The sequence below is a fragment of the Camelus ferus genome, chromosome 7 (assembly GCF_009834535.1).
Source record: "Camelus ferus isolate YT-003-E chromosome 7, BCGSAC_Cfer_1.0, whole genome shotgun sequence".
NCBI classification, from domain to species: Eukaryota; Metazoa; Chordata; class Mammalia; order Artiodactyla; family Camelidae; genus Camelus; species Camelus ferus.
Window position 1 is genome coordinate 71582215 of NC_045702.1, and position 13801 is coordinate 71596015.

Genomic DNA, 13801 nt, shown 5'->3' on the forward strand with positions numbered 1-13801 from the left:
AAAATGTCTCTGGTATCTCCAATGAGTGAAGTGTATATAGAGCACATATGTAGAAAATATATCATCCCATTTCTCAAGCATCTTACAGAGTGCCAAGAGACAGCATCACATACAGCAGATTTTAATCTATGAGTAGATTTCCTTACCCGGGTCTCCATTAGACAAAGTATACTGGCTTCTCACTCAAAACCTAGAGTGCACTGGTTAATAATGAAACTAGAGGCTGTAAGTTTAATCCCCAAATGCTAACCATTTAACCTTGGGAAGATTATTTACTTTCTTTGGACCTCAGATTCCTTATCTGTAAAATGGGAATAATAATAATAATAATAATAATAGGTTGAACTATAAAATTAGTATTTTTGAATGTCAAACTAAGTGGAATATGGTGTAATTAAATATTTATCCTCATATGTTGTTACAAGAATTAATAAATGTGAGCACTTAGAACAGCATTAGCACAAAGCAAGCATCTAGTAAATACTGGCTATTATTATACAAATCCTGCCCACCCTTCAGAGGGAGAATTCTTATCTCATTTACTTTCCAGTTTGCTTTAACTACTTGGTTCATAGCATTACTGTCTAAACCAGTCATGTGGCAATACCTCATGTAAAATCCTGTAACACATCTTTTTCTGCTACTGAATCATTTTTAAATTTATTCTGTATCCAGTGACATGAAACTTCCCTAAAAAGCAGAAACATGCTGAAAATACTTTTCATCCTTTCCACTCACGGCCACAATTTGTTCTGTTAGGACCAGTTACAAGCAATTTTCCAGTGTTTAAGTTTTTTTTCTCATACATGACTATTTTGCACATTTGTGTGCATGCTGAGAGAAAGAGTGAATTAGAGTATTAGTGACATGTGCTGAGATTCAGAAAGTGGTTTTATTCTCAGATTATCAAGACATCAATTAAAACCCAGAATAAATTTGGTGGAACACATTAGATTTAATGTTTCTGAAACTCAGGAAATTAGCCACCAAGAGTTTACATAAGAACCTAAAATGGGAGATTTTGTATTTGGCATAGTTAACTATATTAATATTAAATCTGGCTGGAGGAAGAAAATTACACATGCTGACCTGCTATTTCTTAAAACATTTTAAGTGACTTTAGTATTGGAGTTAATATGCAAATATATGAATGTTTAATCCATTTTTATACTGCTATTTAAATTTATAATTTGTTTTAGATTGTTTCATGTTCTCATATATTGTCATTAAATTTAAAACCAATTCTACCATCTTTAACAACCTATACGTCATGCATTTTTTTGCGTTTAGACACTATGAAAATGTACAAACTATTTTATCATTATCTGGAAATACTCTAATGAAACACTTTCATATATTATGAAATTAACACAAACAGATTTTTAGTAAATATAGACTACTGATTTAAAATTTAATCATTTTACTAAACAAATAATTATTGTTTCAATTCATTTTATCTGAAAGCATTTTTTAAGCTACTAAAATATTCAAGAATGGGAGGAGAAAACGATGGTGTAACTGAAAGATGGTAGCACTGAACATTAGTCTTTTAACGGAAAAAAAGAATCTTCAATCCCCTTGTTGGTGCTCTACCATTGATATCACAGGGAAATTAAATTAAAATATAGGTAAAATTGCCTATGTTAGACAGTGTTCACTAAACGTTATTGAATGGCATTAACAATATCAAGTGATAAATTGTCCTTTGTAAATGGTGGCAGAACTTTGACCTTTTTCTAAAGTCCTTTGGTCGTTTCTAAATTTCACATTCATGGCAGCTCATACCATTGACTTTTAGTCTCTCTAGCAATATTACATAAACCTGCTGGCTCCACACAAATCTACGAGGAATCATAGTCTAAAATACTGGTAAGAAAGTTTTCAGCTATAATCTATGAAAAGCATGAAGTCCCTACAAAACACTCCTTTGAAATAAAGAATAAAGAAATATACATATATATAAAGTAAAATGTATGGACTATATCAGGCCATTTAAGATGCTGGTATCAGGATACACCATCTTTTAAAACTGGAAGGCATCAAGTGTCCCAGCCCTCTAAAAGTTAGATGATAACATGAAATGATTTTCTCATCTTTTTGAATTAAGCACTTTCAGTCCTTTTTTTTTTTTTTTAATGGCACATATACAGGTAATAACTTTCCCAACTTGGTAATAGTCCATTAGATGAAGCAAGTAATCTGTAATGAGTTTCAATGGTAAACAAAAACTGACCAGTAGTAAAACTTGTATGTATTTGTAAAATAACATCATTAGCCTAAATGCTCCTGAGGCAGGGGTTAGACAGTTGGCTCTCTGGAATTACACAGATTCAGAGATGTGACTCCTACTGTATGCCAGGTCCTCTGTTCTTTTGTCTCTACATTCAAACTCCCTAGGAAGCAAATCTACTGTTCAGTTTTACCTGTAATCTCTATATTAATGATCAAATCTCTGAGCTCTGGTCTTTGAAATATACACTGATGCTCATATCAAAACGCTTATGAAACCTGTCCTTTTATTCTAAGGTATACATTTCCATGAGTAATGTACATCAACTGGACATCTTGCAGTTTGCTATTTTTACTCCTCTCTCTCCCTATTTAGTCCCTCTAACCAACTGCATCACTCACCCAGCAGTTTTACGTACTCCACCACACAACACCAGAGTGCTTTTTATGTACAGATTGTGCCAAGATCTTTCTAAAAGAGTCTTAAATTCTCCTTGAAAGTGCTCATGTCCTATATAGCTTTGCCTGGTTTTCTTGTTTTGGGTCTCCTCAGTTTCCAGCACTTTCTGTTGTAGAATTAAAGAGAACAAGAGTGTGTAAATCTTCTGTCTCTGCCTTCAAATTGCTGAGGTTTGGAAACTCTTCTTCCTTTTGGCTAGATGAGTAGGCAAGTTGATTTAAGATCTTGTGCTTGTAAGATGGGATAAGTAATAGTACCTACTCATAGATAATTGTGAAATTAAATGAATTGGTATATATGAAGCTCTTTGTAGGACTAAATAAATTATTTAGTATATTCGTGTATAGTATGTTAGTATTGTATATTAGTATATAATATATTTGATTTCAATCTCTAAATCTCCATCTACACATGACTAGATAAAGAAAGTGTGGTATATTTATACAATGGAATACTTATTTATACAATGGAATACTACACAGTGATATAAAAAAGAATAAAATAATGCCATTAGCAGCAACTTGGATGGACCTGGAGATTGTCATTCTAAGTGGACTAAGCCAGAAAGAGAAAAGAAAATGCCATACGATACAACTCATATGAGGAATCTTAAAAAAAATAAAAAAGAGGACATTGATGAACTCATCCACAAAACAGAAACTGACTCGCAGACACAGTAAACAATCTGTGGTTACTGGGGGAAAGGGGATGGGAAGGGATAAATTTGGGAGTTTGAGATTTGCAAATGATAGCTACTATATATAAAAATAGATAAAAAACCAAATTTCTTCTGTATAGCACAGGGAACTATATTCAATATCTAATAACCTTCAATGAAAAAAATATGAAAATGAACATATGTATATACATGCATGACTGGGACATTATGCTGCACACCAGAAATTGCCACATTGTAACTGACTGCAATTCCATTAAAAAAGAAATCTCTGAATGCACATTTTGTTATATCTAACACCTACCAGAACACATACATCAAATACTATTGTCTATCACATCATTACGTTAATAGTCTTCTGCCTGATGTTTAAAGCTTCCTAAATCTTACCCCATGCTGTCCTTCTAATTATTTTTCTTGTTAACCCTATATTTTTGGCACATTTTCTGTGTTCTTCCTTCCCTCTTTATGACATTTAGTTACATGTCCACAACTTTTTCCATACTATTAATCAGTCCTTTGACACCTTTATTGCAGTCCTCTATATACATTCAAAGTTTTATACTTCAAAATCAAACTCAGGTCTCACTTTCTTCCTGAAGTTTTTGAAAACTGTGATAAATTTCTCTTTCTAAATAGTACTTATTTCCCATATTATACACTTTAAAATTCAATTCTGGAGTTTCACAGGATTTTTTTTTTTTTTTTACAATATGCTTTTCCCCAGTTAAAATTTGTATTCCTTGGGGTAAATATTTTATTCTCTCTTAGCCTGTATACAAAAGCAAATTTCTGATGTCTCAAAACTCTTACTTCCTTGGGATTAGCCATTATGAATGAGATAAATATTTCACATTTAAATAGATGCTAGCACTCTCATGGCATCTAACAGAGAGTCTAATATTGTTGAATAATAAGAAAAAATAGATCATCAGTACTCAGCTACTGTCATTAATTATATATCAGAAAAAATAACTTCAAATGCTGTGTACTGAAAGATTATTGTGGTTTTTCAGTTCTGAAGATTTTTCCGAAAGGTAAGTTACAGTGTCTGTGTCAGAAGTGGTCCTGTTCTCTCTCCACAGAAGATACACACAGAAGAAGGGAGGCACAGTTTATAGAACAGAAAGGGTATTGAATAAAGGCAAGTCCCTCTCACACTGTTAGGTAACTCTCACCTCACCGTTGCCTGTCTGTCTCTACTGAACTATGTTAAAAATAATGTCAAGAAAACTGGGAATTCCAAGGAAGGAGATGGATGAGACAGTTAAAGGTCTTGGCAGGAACAGACACTGCAGGATGAATGAGTAGTCAAGCCTAGTTGACGATTCCGTTCTTGTTCTCATTGTGCACTGTGATGTTAACATCTCGGTCACCGACATCCCAAGCAGGCTGACAGCTGAGGCCAGCACTCTGATGTTTTATTTGGGCAGCATTATGTTTTAAAAAAAAAAAACATAGATGCCTTTGGGCAGGACACACACTTCTAAATGCACAATAGTGAATTTTTTAAAAAACTCTGTCTCCAAAACCCTGAAGCCATTTAAATTTACCATTCCTGGTTCAGGACTTGAGCAGATCTTCTCCTTATTCTAGCCTTCCCACTCCTTACTAATAAAGTTTTGAGCATGAAAGCTGAATTAGAAGGAACTAGGAAGGGAGATAAATTCTGGCTTGTTGTACAAAGCCTATGTATTTTTTAGTTATAACTACAGTCAGCTTGTAACATACATACTGGGATATGTTTGACATATTTCTGAAAATATTTTCTCAAAGTCAATTGTAAAACTTCATCAATAGGAAATGTTTGTAAGACAATCATAAATTATTACACATATTATATAGAGCAGTTTACCAAACAAAAATAACTTCTACAGTTTTACCAACTATTCCTGATCAATATTAAACAACTATGTTGAAGTTACATATGTGAAATATGATTTTACTTTTTCAACATTAACCAAAGTGCAACTACTTTTATAAATGTACCCTCACAAAATAACACTCATTTCTCATTCAAAAGCATATCAGCATACTCTATGGACATAATTAAAAGCAATTAATCCTACTAATCTGCATACCTATAATAGTTTTTTCATTAAAACTTGGATAATTATGCTTAAGATGGCAGTGCATTCATACAGAATGTACATCATACTTTGACCCTTTCTCTATCATGTAGAGTTCTGTGGTTCATAATCACCTTTGTGTTGGAGACACAAAATTGACGATTAGAGTGAAATACAAAACGGGCACCCTGAACCAAAAAGGGATGGAAGACAGAATAAATCAGAATGACAAGAAATATTGTTGATACGACTTGTACCTTTTTAATTGTCTTCTCAATGAGCATGTCTCCAACTGGCATTAGAATACCTCCCAGCACAGCCAGGACCGCACCGATGACAGCGCCAGCGATGAGCCCACAGTTTCGGTCACAGCCCATTTTTCTTGTTCAGGGGAGAAATTAAGATTCAGCACTTGCTTCTTTCACTCTCAGGTCTAATTAATGTGGTTTCCAAGAGGTCTGTTTCTAGCCTTAGAAGGAGATCATAAAACCGAAGCTTAAATATCACTACAAAAAGATCAAAGTACAAGGAAAACACCAACTGAAACAGACCATTTTGCCCGCCGTAAATAAACAAATGCTTTTTTATGGGTTTAACAAAATTTTCTAGGTGTTTTCCTTTCTCGATTTGAACTGTCTATCAGTGGTAGAAGTAATCAATATTCTCACATAGAGCATTTCCTCACAATTTTCCTCTTTAAAATTTTCTTCCTATGTATGATTAACACACTGAAATCTTATCTAAGAAGAGCATGCTTACTGCACTCTCACCTTGCCCTCTCTCTGCCTTCCCTCCACTTGGGACACTTACTGGAATCTCTTAATGTGGCTTCTGCACCCAAACACACCCATCTGCACCCTGCCTGGAGTTCGTCTGCAAACTGAATGTGGGTGGACTGATGTCTTTTCCTTCTAAATGCTGACCAAGAATGGGGACAGGTGTTTACTATACCTTTTTCACAAACAGACAGCAAGATCTGGATTTTACAGGTAATGATCTGATGAGTCTCAGAAGGAATCAGTTCTTCTAATCATTTGTAAGCTATCTGTTAAAACAGAAAAGCATGAATAAACATGGAAAATACATTGTGAGAAAATTAATACTATACTCTCTAATATCATCAAACTTATAATCACTATTAAAAGAAAATTCCATTTTTGTGAATGTTTAGTTAATACTTGAATTATTTCTTTTACACAATGTTGAAAACATTGAAATATTTTAAAGAAGAGTACTTTATTTTCAATTTTATTTTTAATAACTGGCTTTTGGATAGTCTAAAGGTGAAAAGATTTTCAAGAAAATATATAATGTAGAGGATGCTTAATTTCTGGGATAGGTTTTGGTTTCTTACTAGTCTCAAATATATATTTATTAACATTTGAGTGCAATGTTGTTCACTTTGTGACAGGCAGCTGACTCATGCCAATTCTGTTAAAATCAACTAGATTGTATCAATATGTATTTCATGTAGTCAGTCTAATCTTTGGTATATTTATATAATTATATGATTATTTCATAATGATTGGAAGAAAACTTAGTGAAATGAGTAGATCCTATGTACAAAGTTATTAAGAATTTAGTATTCTAATATTGAAAACATATTCATTTGAGCTATATTGGTTACAACAGCATTTTATAAAATGGGGTTGACCTGACACTGATAAACAAATTGTATTTTGTTATAGTCCCTGATTTTCCCTCCATAGCTTTGTTGTGATAGAAGTACCACTCTTATGATTTTATTAGTATTTCTTTCCACTTGAGGAAACATTTAGTTTTTCAGGAGTATTAATTAAACAGCTAAGAAAGTAATGGTAAGAAAATAAGGGAAAATAGATTTTCCCCAAAATGTAGAAAGACAAATGCTATGAACATTTTTCATGGCAGTCTATTTTTCACTCTTTGTACCTGGTAGTATTTCCCTTTTCGTCTTATGCCTAGGATACTTCCACTGTAAATCAGGATGAGCAGACTGATTCACACTGAGGTCCTCATGGCTAAGAAGCTTGAATAGTCATTGATGTCACATGTTTTTTCCAATGTAAATGAAAAACATACAAGCCTTAACAAGTGATCTATTCTTCGTGGAATTCTATGTCTCACTGAGCAGGCAGAGTTGGCTTTTTATTAATTGCTTGGGGGTGGAGTGTGAGGAATAGTCTTCCCTGCTCTCTGAAATCATGTTACATCCTACCTCCTGTGGCTTTGTCCAGGGCTATCATAATGCAATGCAACAACTTACATAAACCTGAAAATAAGGACTAGATATTTTTCAAGTAGAATCTCCTTTGCAAAGTATAACTTATACAGCACCTTAAAGTTTTCTTGAAACATAATCTTTTAAACTATCATGGTAATTGCTGGGTAGAGAGTATCATCTAAGTGTTATGTACACAAGTGATCACATTCAGGGGAGGTTATTAAGTAATATTTTACTGAATTCCCACTTCATAGCCCATTCCTCGTTCTTACCTGCAAGTTATACATAAGGTATTCATCAAATACAGGAAAGAGTCCAACGCGGTGTAATTGAGACTGGCAGACTGGAGATTAAACCAAAGCCTGATTTGCCACTGTCTTGCCAGGCAATCATGGGCAAGCCACTGAATCGCTCTACACCTCAATTTCCTCCTGTGTAATGTAAGATGCTAAGATGAGATCAGCAGGTTTTAATTGAAGCAGAAGAACCGGTTCTTCACTCAAGATTCTTACACAGAAGTCCAGTAGGCTGAGGGATTGTGATTACACCAGTGGTGGGAGCCCCAATACCCTGATTCTTAACTTGGTCTCCCGATTCCCTTCTCCGACTGACTGGTCCCATCTTTAGGAAGCTCAAGGAGAATCTCTGTAGAAACCTATGATTTGCAATTAACTTAAAAATTGGGACAAGAAATCCCCAAGGTCAGATTCCAGTTTTGTTGATATAACATGATGAATCTGTTTAAAAAATAACTCAAAGATGACATCATTTCTTTTAGAAAGATGCTGTATGTTCTGTAAAAACATTACTAAAAATTATTCAGTATTAATATCCTTTGCAGTTCTGACAGATGGAATATAAATTTTTAAAAATTATAAAAATGTTGTTGCTAAAATGGATATACATATGTATATTTGCCTCTTTCTAGATTCTGTGCCATCACCTAGTTGTGAATCTGTCAGACTTTTCCCGGAATCATTCTCCTTTATTCAAGCAGCCCCCTAGGCTACAGGGAAGAGTTTGTGCAAGGCGCAGAGTCTCAAGAAAGTCCACTGGAAGACCAGAGGGCAGCACATTCTCCAATGCCTCCCTCACTAAACCTGGAAACTCATTATGACTGCTAGGGACCCTTCACCGTGAGATGTAGTCATGGGCAGACCTGGCTGCTGCCTAGACTCTGTCTGCTATAAACTTAAAGCTGAAGTGAGAGAGTGCACACAGCCCACTGCTATTGAGTCAGTTTCACCAGAAAACAGAAGTGTCAATAATTTATTTCGTTGAATTAGGTGGTTAGACAGTTACTAGTGTAACACTGGTCTGGATGATGTATAGCAAAGATACAGTTACTCAAACGACTTCATACATGCACTGATGTTTCTGAGGAGAAATCAAGTTTATCTACTTTCCCAAATTTTCACCTCACGGACTCACTTTTGTTACCTTGATGGAGGTTTCCACTTTCTTCCCCTCTAAGAATAGGCACAATATTTCACATCAGTGTAGTCCTCTTTTATCAGCGGCTTTGCTTTCTGTGATTTTACTTGACTAAGGTCAAAAGTGGTCAACTGTAGGTCACTGAATCCTTAGAAAGCACAACCATGGATATATGGGGGGAAGACAGCGTTTGGTGCTATTTGTGGTTTTAGGCATTTGGCATCTGCTGAGGGTCGTGGAAGGCATCCCCCAACACCTGTGGATATGGGGGACTTGCTGTACTTGGGTTCCTTCATTCTGCTTCAGTGCCTTGTCACCATGAGGAATTAAGTATTAAGCAATACTTAATCATAATCATATTTTAACCTTTGCTTCATACTACAAAATTACAAATATAACTGACCCTTAAACACCACAGAGGGGTTGTGGGCAATGACCCTTGCATAGTGGAAATCCACCTGTAACTGTACAGTCAGCCCTCCTCATCTGTGGTTCTGTGTCTGTAGAGTCAGCCGACTACACACTGTGGATCAGGCAGTGCTGTACTGAAAACTTTCTTTTGTAAAAGTGAACTCACAAAGTTCAAACCTGTTTTGTTCAAGTGTCAACTGTAGCTTTATTCCCCTGAAGAAAAGGAGGGGCAAACATATCATGTAGGACATGCACTGAGTGCATCCAAGGAAAGTTCAGATTCCTTAGCACATTCTACTCAAGAGCTTCTCCACTTACACTTATCTTCAGAAACAAGCATAGTTTGTCTCCACTCTTCTCAGATTTAGCTATAAAGAGCGTATAAAACTTTGTCAAGCACACTTGGTTTGCTTAAAAATGAAGCTCCTTACATAATAAAATTTGTTTTTCTTGCTAATTTTAGATAAAATTTCATTGTTATTTCTGCTTCATAAGAAGTAGACAAGACATTGATTTCTCTAATAATTTACTGCTTGCTTAAAGTACTTAAATTTAGAAAAGAAAGAATAATCACAGGTATAGGAACGAAAGCTAATTATTGGGACATATCAAGAAGAGACAATAAAAAAGTACGTGTTAAGACATCAATAATCACATACCTTTCTTGAATCTACAGGGAGATCAGCTGTATCCTGTCAGTTTATAGATCTTAAATCCTATTCCTTCTGTAGAATTCATGAGCATATCTACATGTGGGCTATATTTGAAAGAAGAAATAGAATTTTTCTGTTTCTCTTTTTGCTGTCAAATCAACAGAGTGTTTCTAGAATGAACTTATGAGCATTATGCCTTTCCACTCTCTTGGAAACCTGGGGGTAGGAACTGAGACTGAGCTACAAGACGCATCTCCAATAAGTAGGTCAGAAAATCAGAGAAAGTTCCCAAAGAATCTAATTATTCCCATGTGTGGATGAAGCTGTGTTCCCTGGGAAACTCCACCCGGAAAACGCATAGCCCAGAAGTAAAATTTTCTAAGATGTGAAGTACGAAACTTTACAACAGTTTCAGGTGACAGGATTACATTCTTGTACCATAAATAAATGTCAGAGCCTGCATGACGTTTTCTAACTCATGATTTCCTCTTCTATCCATCAGCCTTCCTTCCACTTTCCTTGGAAGAGGAAACCAGACCACACCCCTCTGTTTTCCACCACACATACTGCTATTCTTTTGATACACAGTTTTCCTCACCTAATAAATTCAGCATCTGCCCACAAAACCCGGTTTTGGAGTTTTGAGGGTAATTAATTCAACAACAGGTTGAATATGAATTATGAAATTTAGCTTTCCAAATTAAATTCCTTTCCACTCTTACCTTACACCATCTCTAGGTGTGTTTACAGAGTCGTGATTTTGTAGACATGAGTAAGATGCAAATTCAAATCCATATTAGTCAGATCAGTAATTTATATCTGGTTGTGTTTCATCATATGGAAACAGAAGGTCATTAGATTAGTACTTACTTTACATGCCATTCCAATATATAAAAACAAAAGAAATAGCTAATTCTGGTCAAAAGGGGCAGGAACTGTGGCCCTTTCCCCTTCCAGTCACATCTCATTTGGGCTGTGTGTTATCTCTACAGAATCCAAAGGCTCTATGGAAAATGTTTAAATAATTAGATTAGGAGTTCTCCAAGACCCTTTTTTTTTTTTTTTTTGAAGTTACCATAATCTTTTAAATTTATATGGACATTTCCATCCTATCAATATATGGAGGTAAAAACATATAATAGGAAAAATTATAGATACCTATAATAGAAAACAGTAATACACTTTACCAAATTCTGTCTTTCAAATACTGTAATTTAAAATTTGTTTTGGTGGTGGTCTTAAAAAATTAAAACAATAAACACACTGACTTCACATCTTACAGTAAATATTCTAGAAACAAACTAATCTTTTTGAGTACCTGATTTTAGAGATTACTGTAGGTTTGAGATGATTCTCTTGGAGTCATATTGGTTGAAATAGGCCTATTTAGAGCCATTCTTAATTTTTTTAGTCCCAGATAAAAATTCTATTATCTTTATTTCCCATCACAAGCTTAACTATAAACTAAAATAGTGTTAAGAGGTGCAACAGTTACGATTCTGGGCTTGAATTCAATTTAGGTTAAATTCTGGCTCTAATATTACAGTTTCTCTGTGGCTTAGTATTCTCTCAAATGGGTGTAATAAATACATCATATATGGTTATAAATGTCAAACAAAATTAGATATTAAAAAAATCCTGTCACAGCACATGTCGTATTATTTGAAATGTTAGTATGAAATATTATTTTGAACAACCATAACAGTAAAATGTTACTGCTAGTTGGCCAAGTATTATTTGAAAATCTAGTAAGTGTATGTAGTTTACACAAATAGGAATGATTATTTGCAAAACAGATTACAATAAAATCTGGTAAGATGATTTATTCTTCTGTATATGGAATTTGGAAGATCATGCAAATGAAGAGGCAGCTTCTAGCTTTAAATAGTGTTCCTCTGAACTTTCAGTAATTACTTAGGTCAGTGAATTATAACACCTTTTGAATAAATCAAAAAATAATTACAGAATCAGTTCCTTTGGGAACAAAAAATCCACATTTTTTGCCAACATTAAAAAAAAGTGTAGCAACTATAACTTCCAAGGTAAATTCCAGGATTTTCAGTATACTCTGTCCAAGTACCTCTCTAATTATAGTTATAATTATGAGAGTCCTCCCAGGTTAACCTGCTCTCTAGGATTGTCTATTTGATTTATTGTTCTGGTCTAATAATGATTCTGATAAATGAAAAAAATTCTGTATTTTTTTCTGTCATAAAATCCAAGTAGACCACTGGACTCTACATAATAAAATAAAATATATTTTTGATTATATTTTGAACCAATATTAAAGGCAGTATCATTTTACTAATTTAAAACTATATAGTAAAGGACTGAAAAGTACATGCAAAGATTTTAAAAACATTTTTCAGTATGTTATTTAGTAATTCTACAATTATGTATGGATTCATTTACTGTAATTAAATTAAAACTTTGTTTCTCCAGAATGATTTGTCCTTTATTTAAATTTGGTATCATCAGTCAAGAAAAAAAATTTCTGGTATTTGTAATAAACTTCTGAAACATCCCAAACCATTAATTTATTTTTATTCTGCTTCCAAATTTTATATAATTTATACAAATTTATGTAATTCAGAATTATTATTAGGAGTTAATGTAATTTACCATTCCCAGTGGCGATTACAGAACATTTATTTAGACAAAATGCTTAATAAGAACATATGCAAAATACACATTGCATTTAACCATACAAAGTCAGGTTCACCTATAATTGTGCAGTTCATCTAGAAGATTAAACAAAAAATAATGCTCTCTAAAATAGTCATTAATAACTGCACATTAGAAAGTATGTTGGCATAAAAGTGGCAATTCATTTATAAGAACTAATCCCACTATATCTATGTTGATTTCCTTTCACAATTTAAATTAAAAATCATGTATAAATAACCTAAGTAGACAATAAAAGTTCTACAGTAATCAAATTGGATTGTAGATCATTTCAAATATTAATAAATACATATATAAACATAAGATTTTAAACATTAAGGAGCAAAATGCCGCTATCGGACAAGGTTTTAATATTGAAACATAAAGGGTAGGAAGCTTGATAACTTGGAAAACAACACAAACCTAATTTTTAAATAAAGCCTAATGACTTTAAGAAAACAGTTCCTGCTTCTTGTTCTGTAACATCTTAAGAGTGTTTACAGTAGTGTCATCTATAATTTAGGAGATAGAAATCTATTTTTAAAAAATCATCATGACTTACCTTTAAAAAGGCTAAGGATTTTTCAGTCAAATGCTCCAACATTTGAAGAGACAGTTCTTAGTAGGACCAAATGGTATTCTGCAGAAAAACCCTACACTGAAATCCTCATTACAGAAAGTGTGTGAGTTTAAATACGCTTAAAAAAAAAAAAAAAAAAAGAGCGAGAGACAACATCCCAGAGAGTGGTTTACTCCAAAGAGGAATTAAAAAAAAAAAGATAAGAAACCCACACACATCTCACTATGACTTAGCTCTTAAGGGTCTGTTTGTATGTGGTAGTGAGGACCTATCACCCATATCAGAGATCCTCAACAGCACTCTATGGGGGGGGGGGGAAGGAGTGGGGGAGGGGGACATTTTTCCATCCAAGTCAGTCAGAGGCCAGAGAAACAAAAGGAACTGATCTGCTGAGTGGCCTCTAATACACTCTGTTTTACTAT

At 34.0% G+C, this 13801-nt stretch overlaps 1 protein-coding gene across 7 annotated transcripts in view; it reads right to left on the minus strand.

The window, feature by feature from the left end:
• LOC102523265 (platelet glycoprotein 4) overlaps positions 1-13801 on the minus strand; it is a 73326-nt gene that overhangs the window by 22307 nt on the left and 37218 nt on the right. For 3 of the 7 annotated variants that reach the window (XM_014562322.2, XM_014562324.2, XM_014562320.2), the window contains exons 2-4: positions 7910-8068; positions 6386-6479; positions 5692-5903 (exon numbers count right to left, since the gene is read on the minus strand). In XM_014562322.2, the coding sequence (XP_014417808.1) occupies positions 5692-5811 (120 nt within the window). In that variant the 5' untranslated portion in view covers positions 5812-5903; positions 6386-6479; positions 7910-8068. Of the gene's footprint in view, positions 1-5691; positions 5941-6385; positions 6480-7909; positions 8069-10141; positions 10240-13361; positions 13579-13801 lie in introns of those variants that run through there. The other 4 variants (XM_032484124.1, XM_014562323.2, XM_032484126.1 and 1 more) reach the window with 4 other exon arrangements.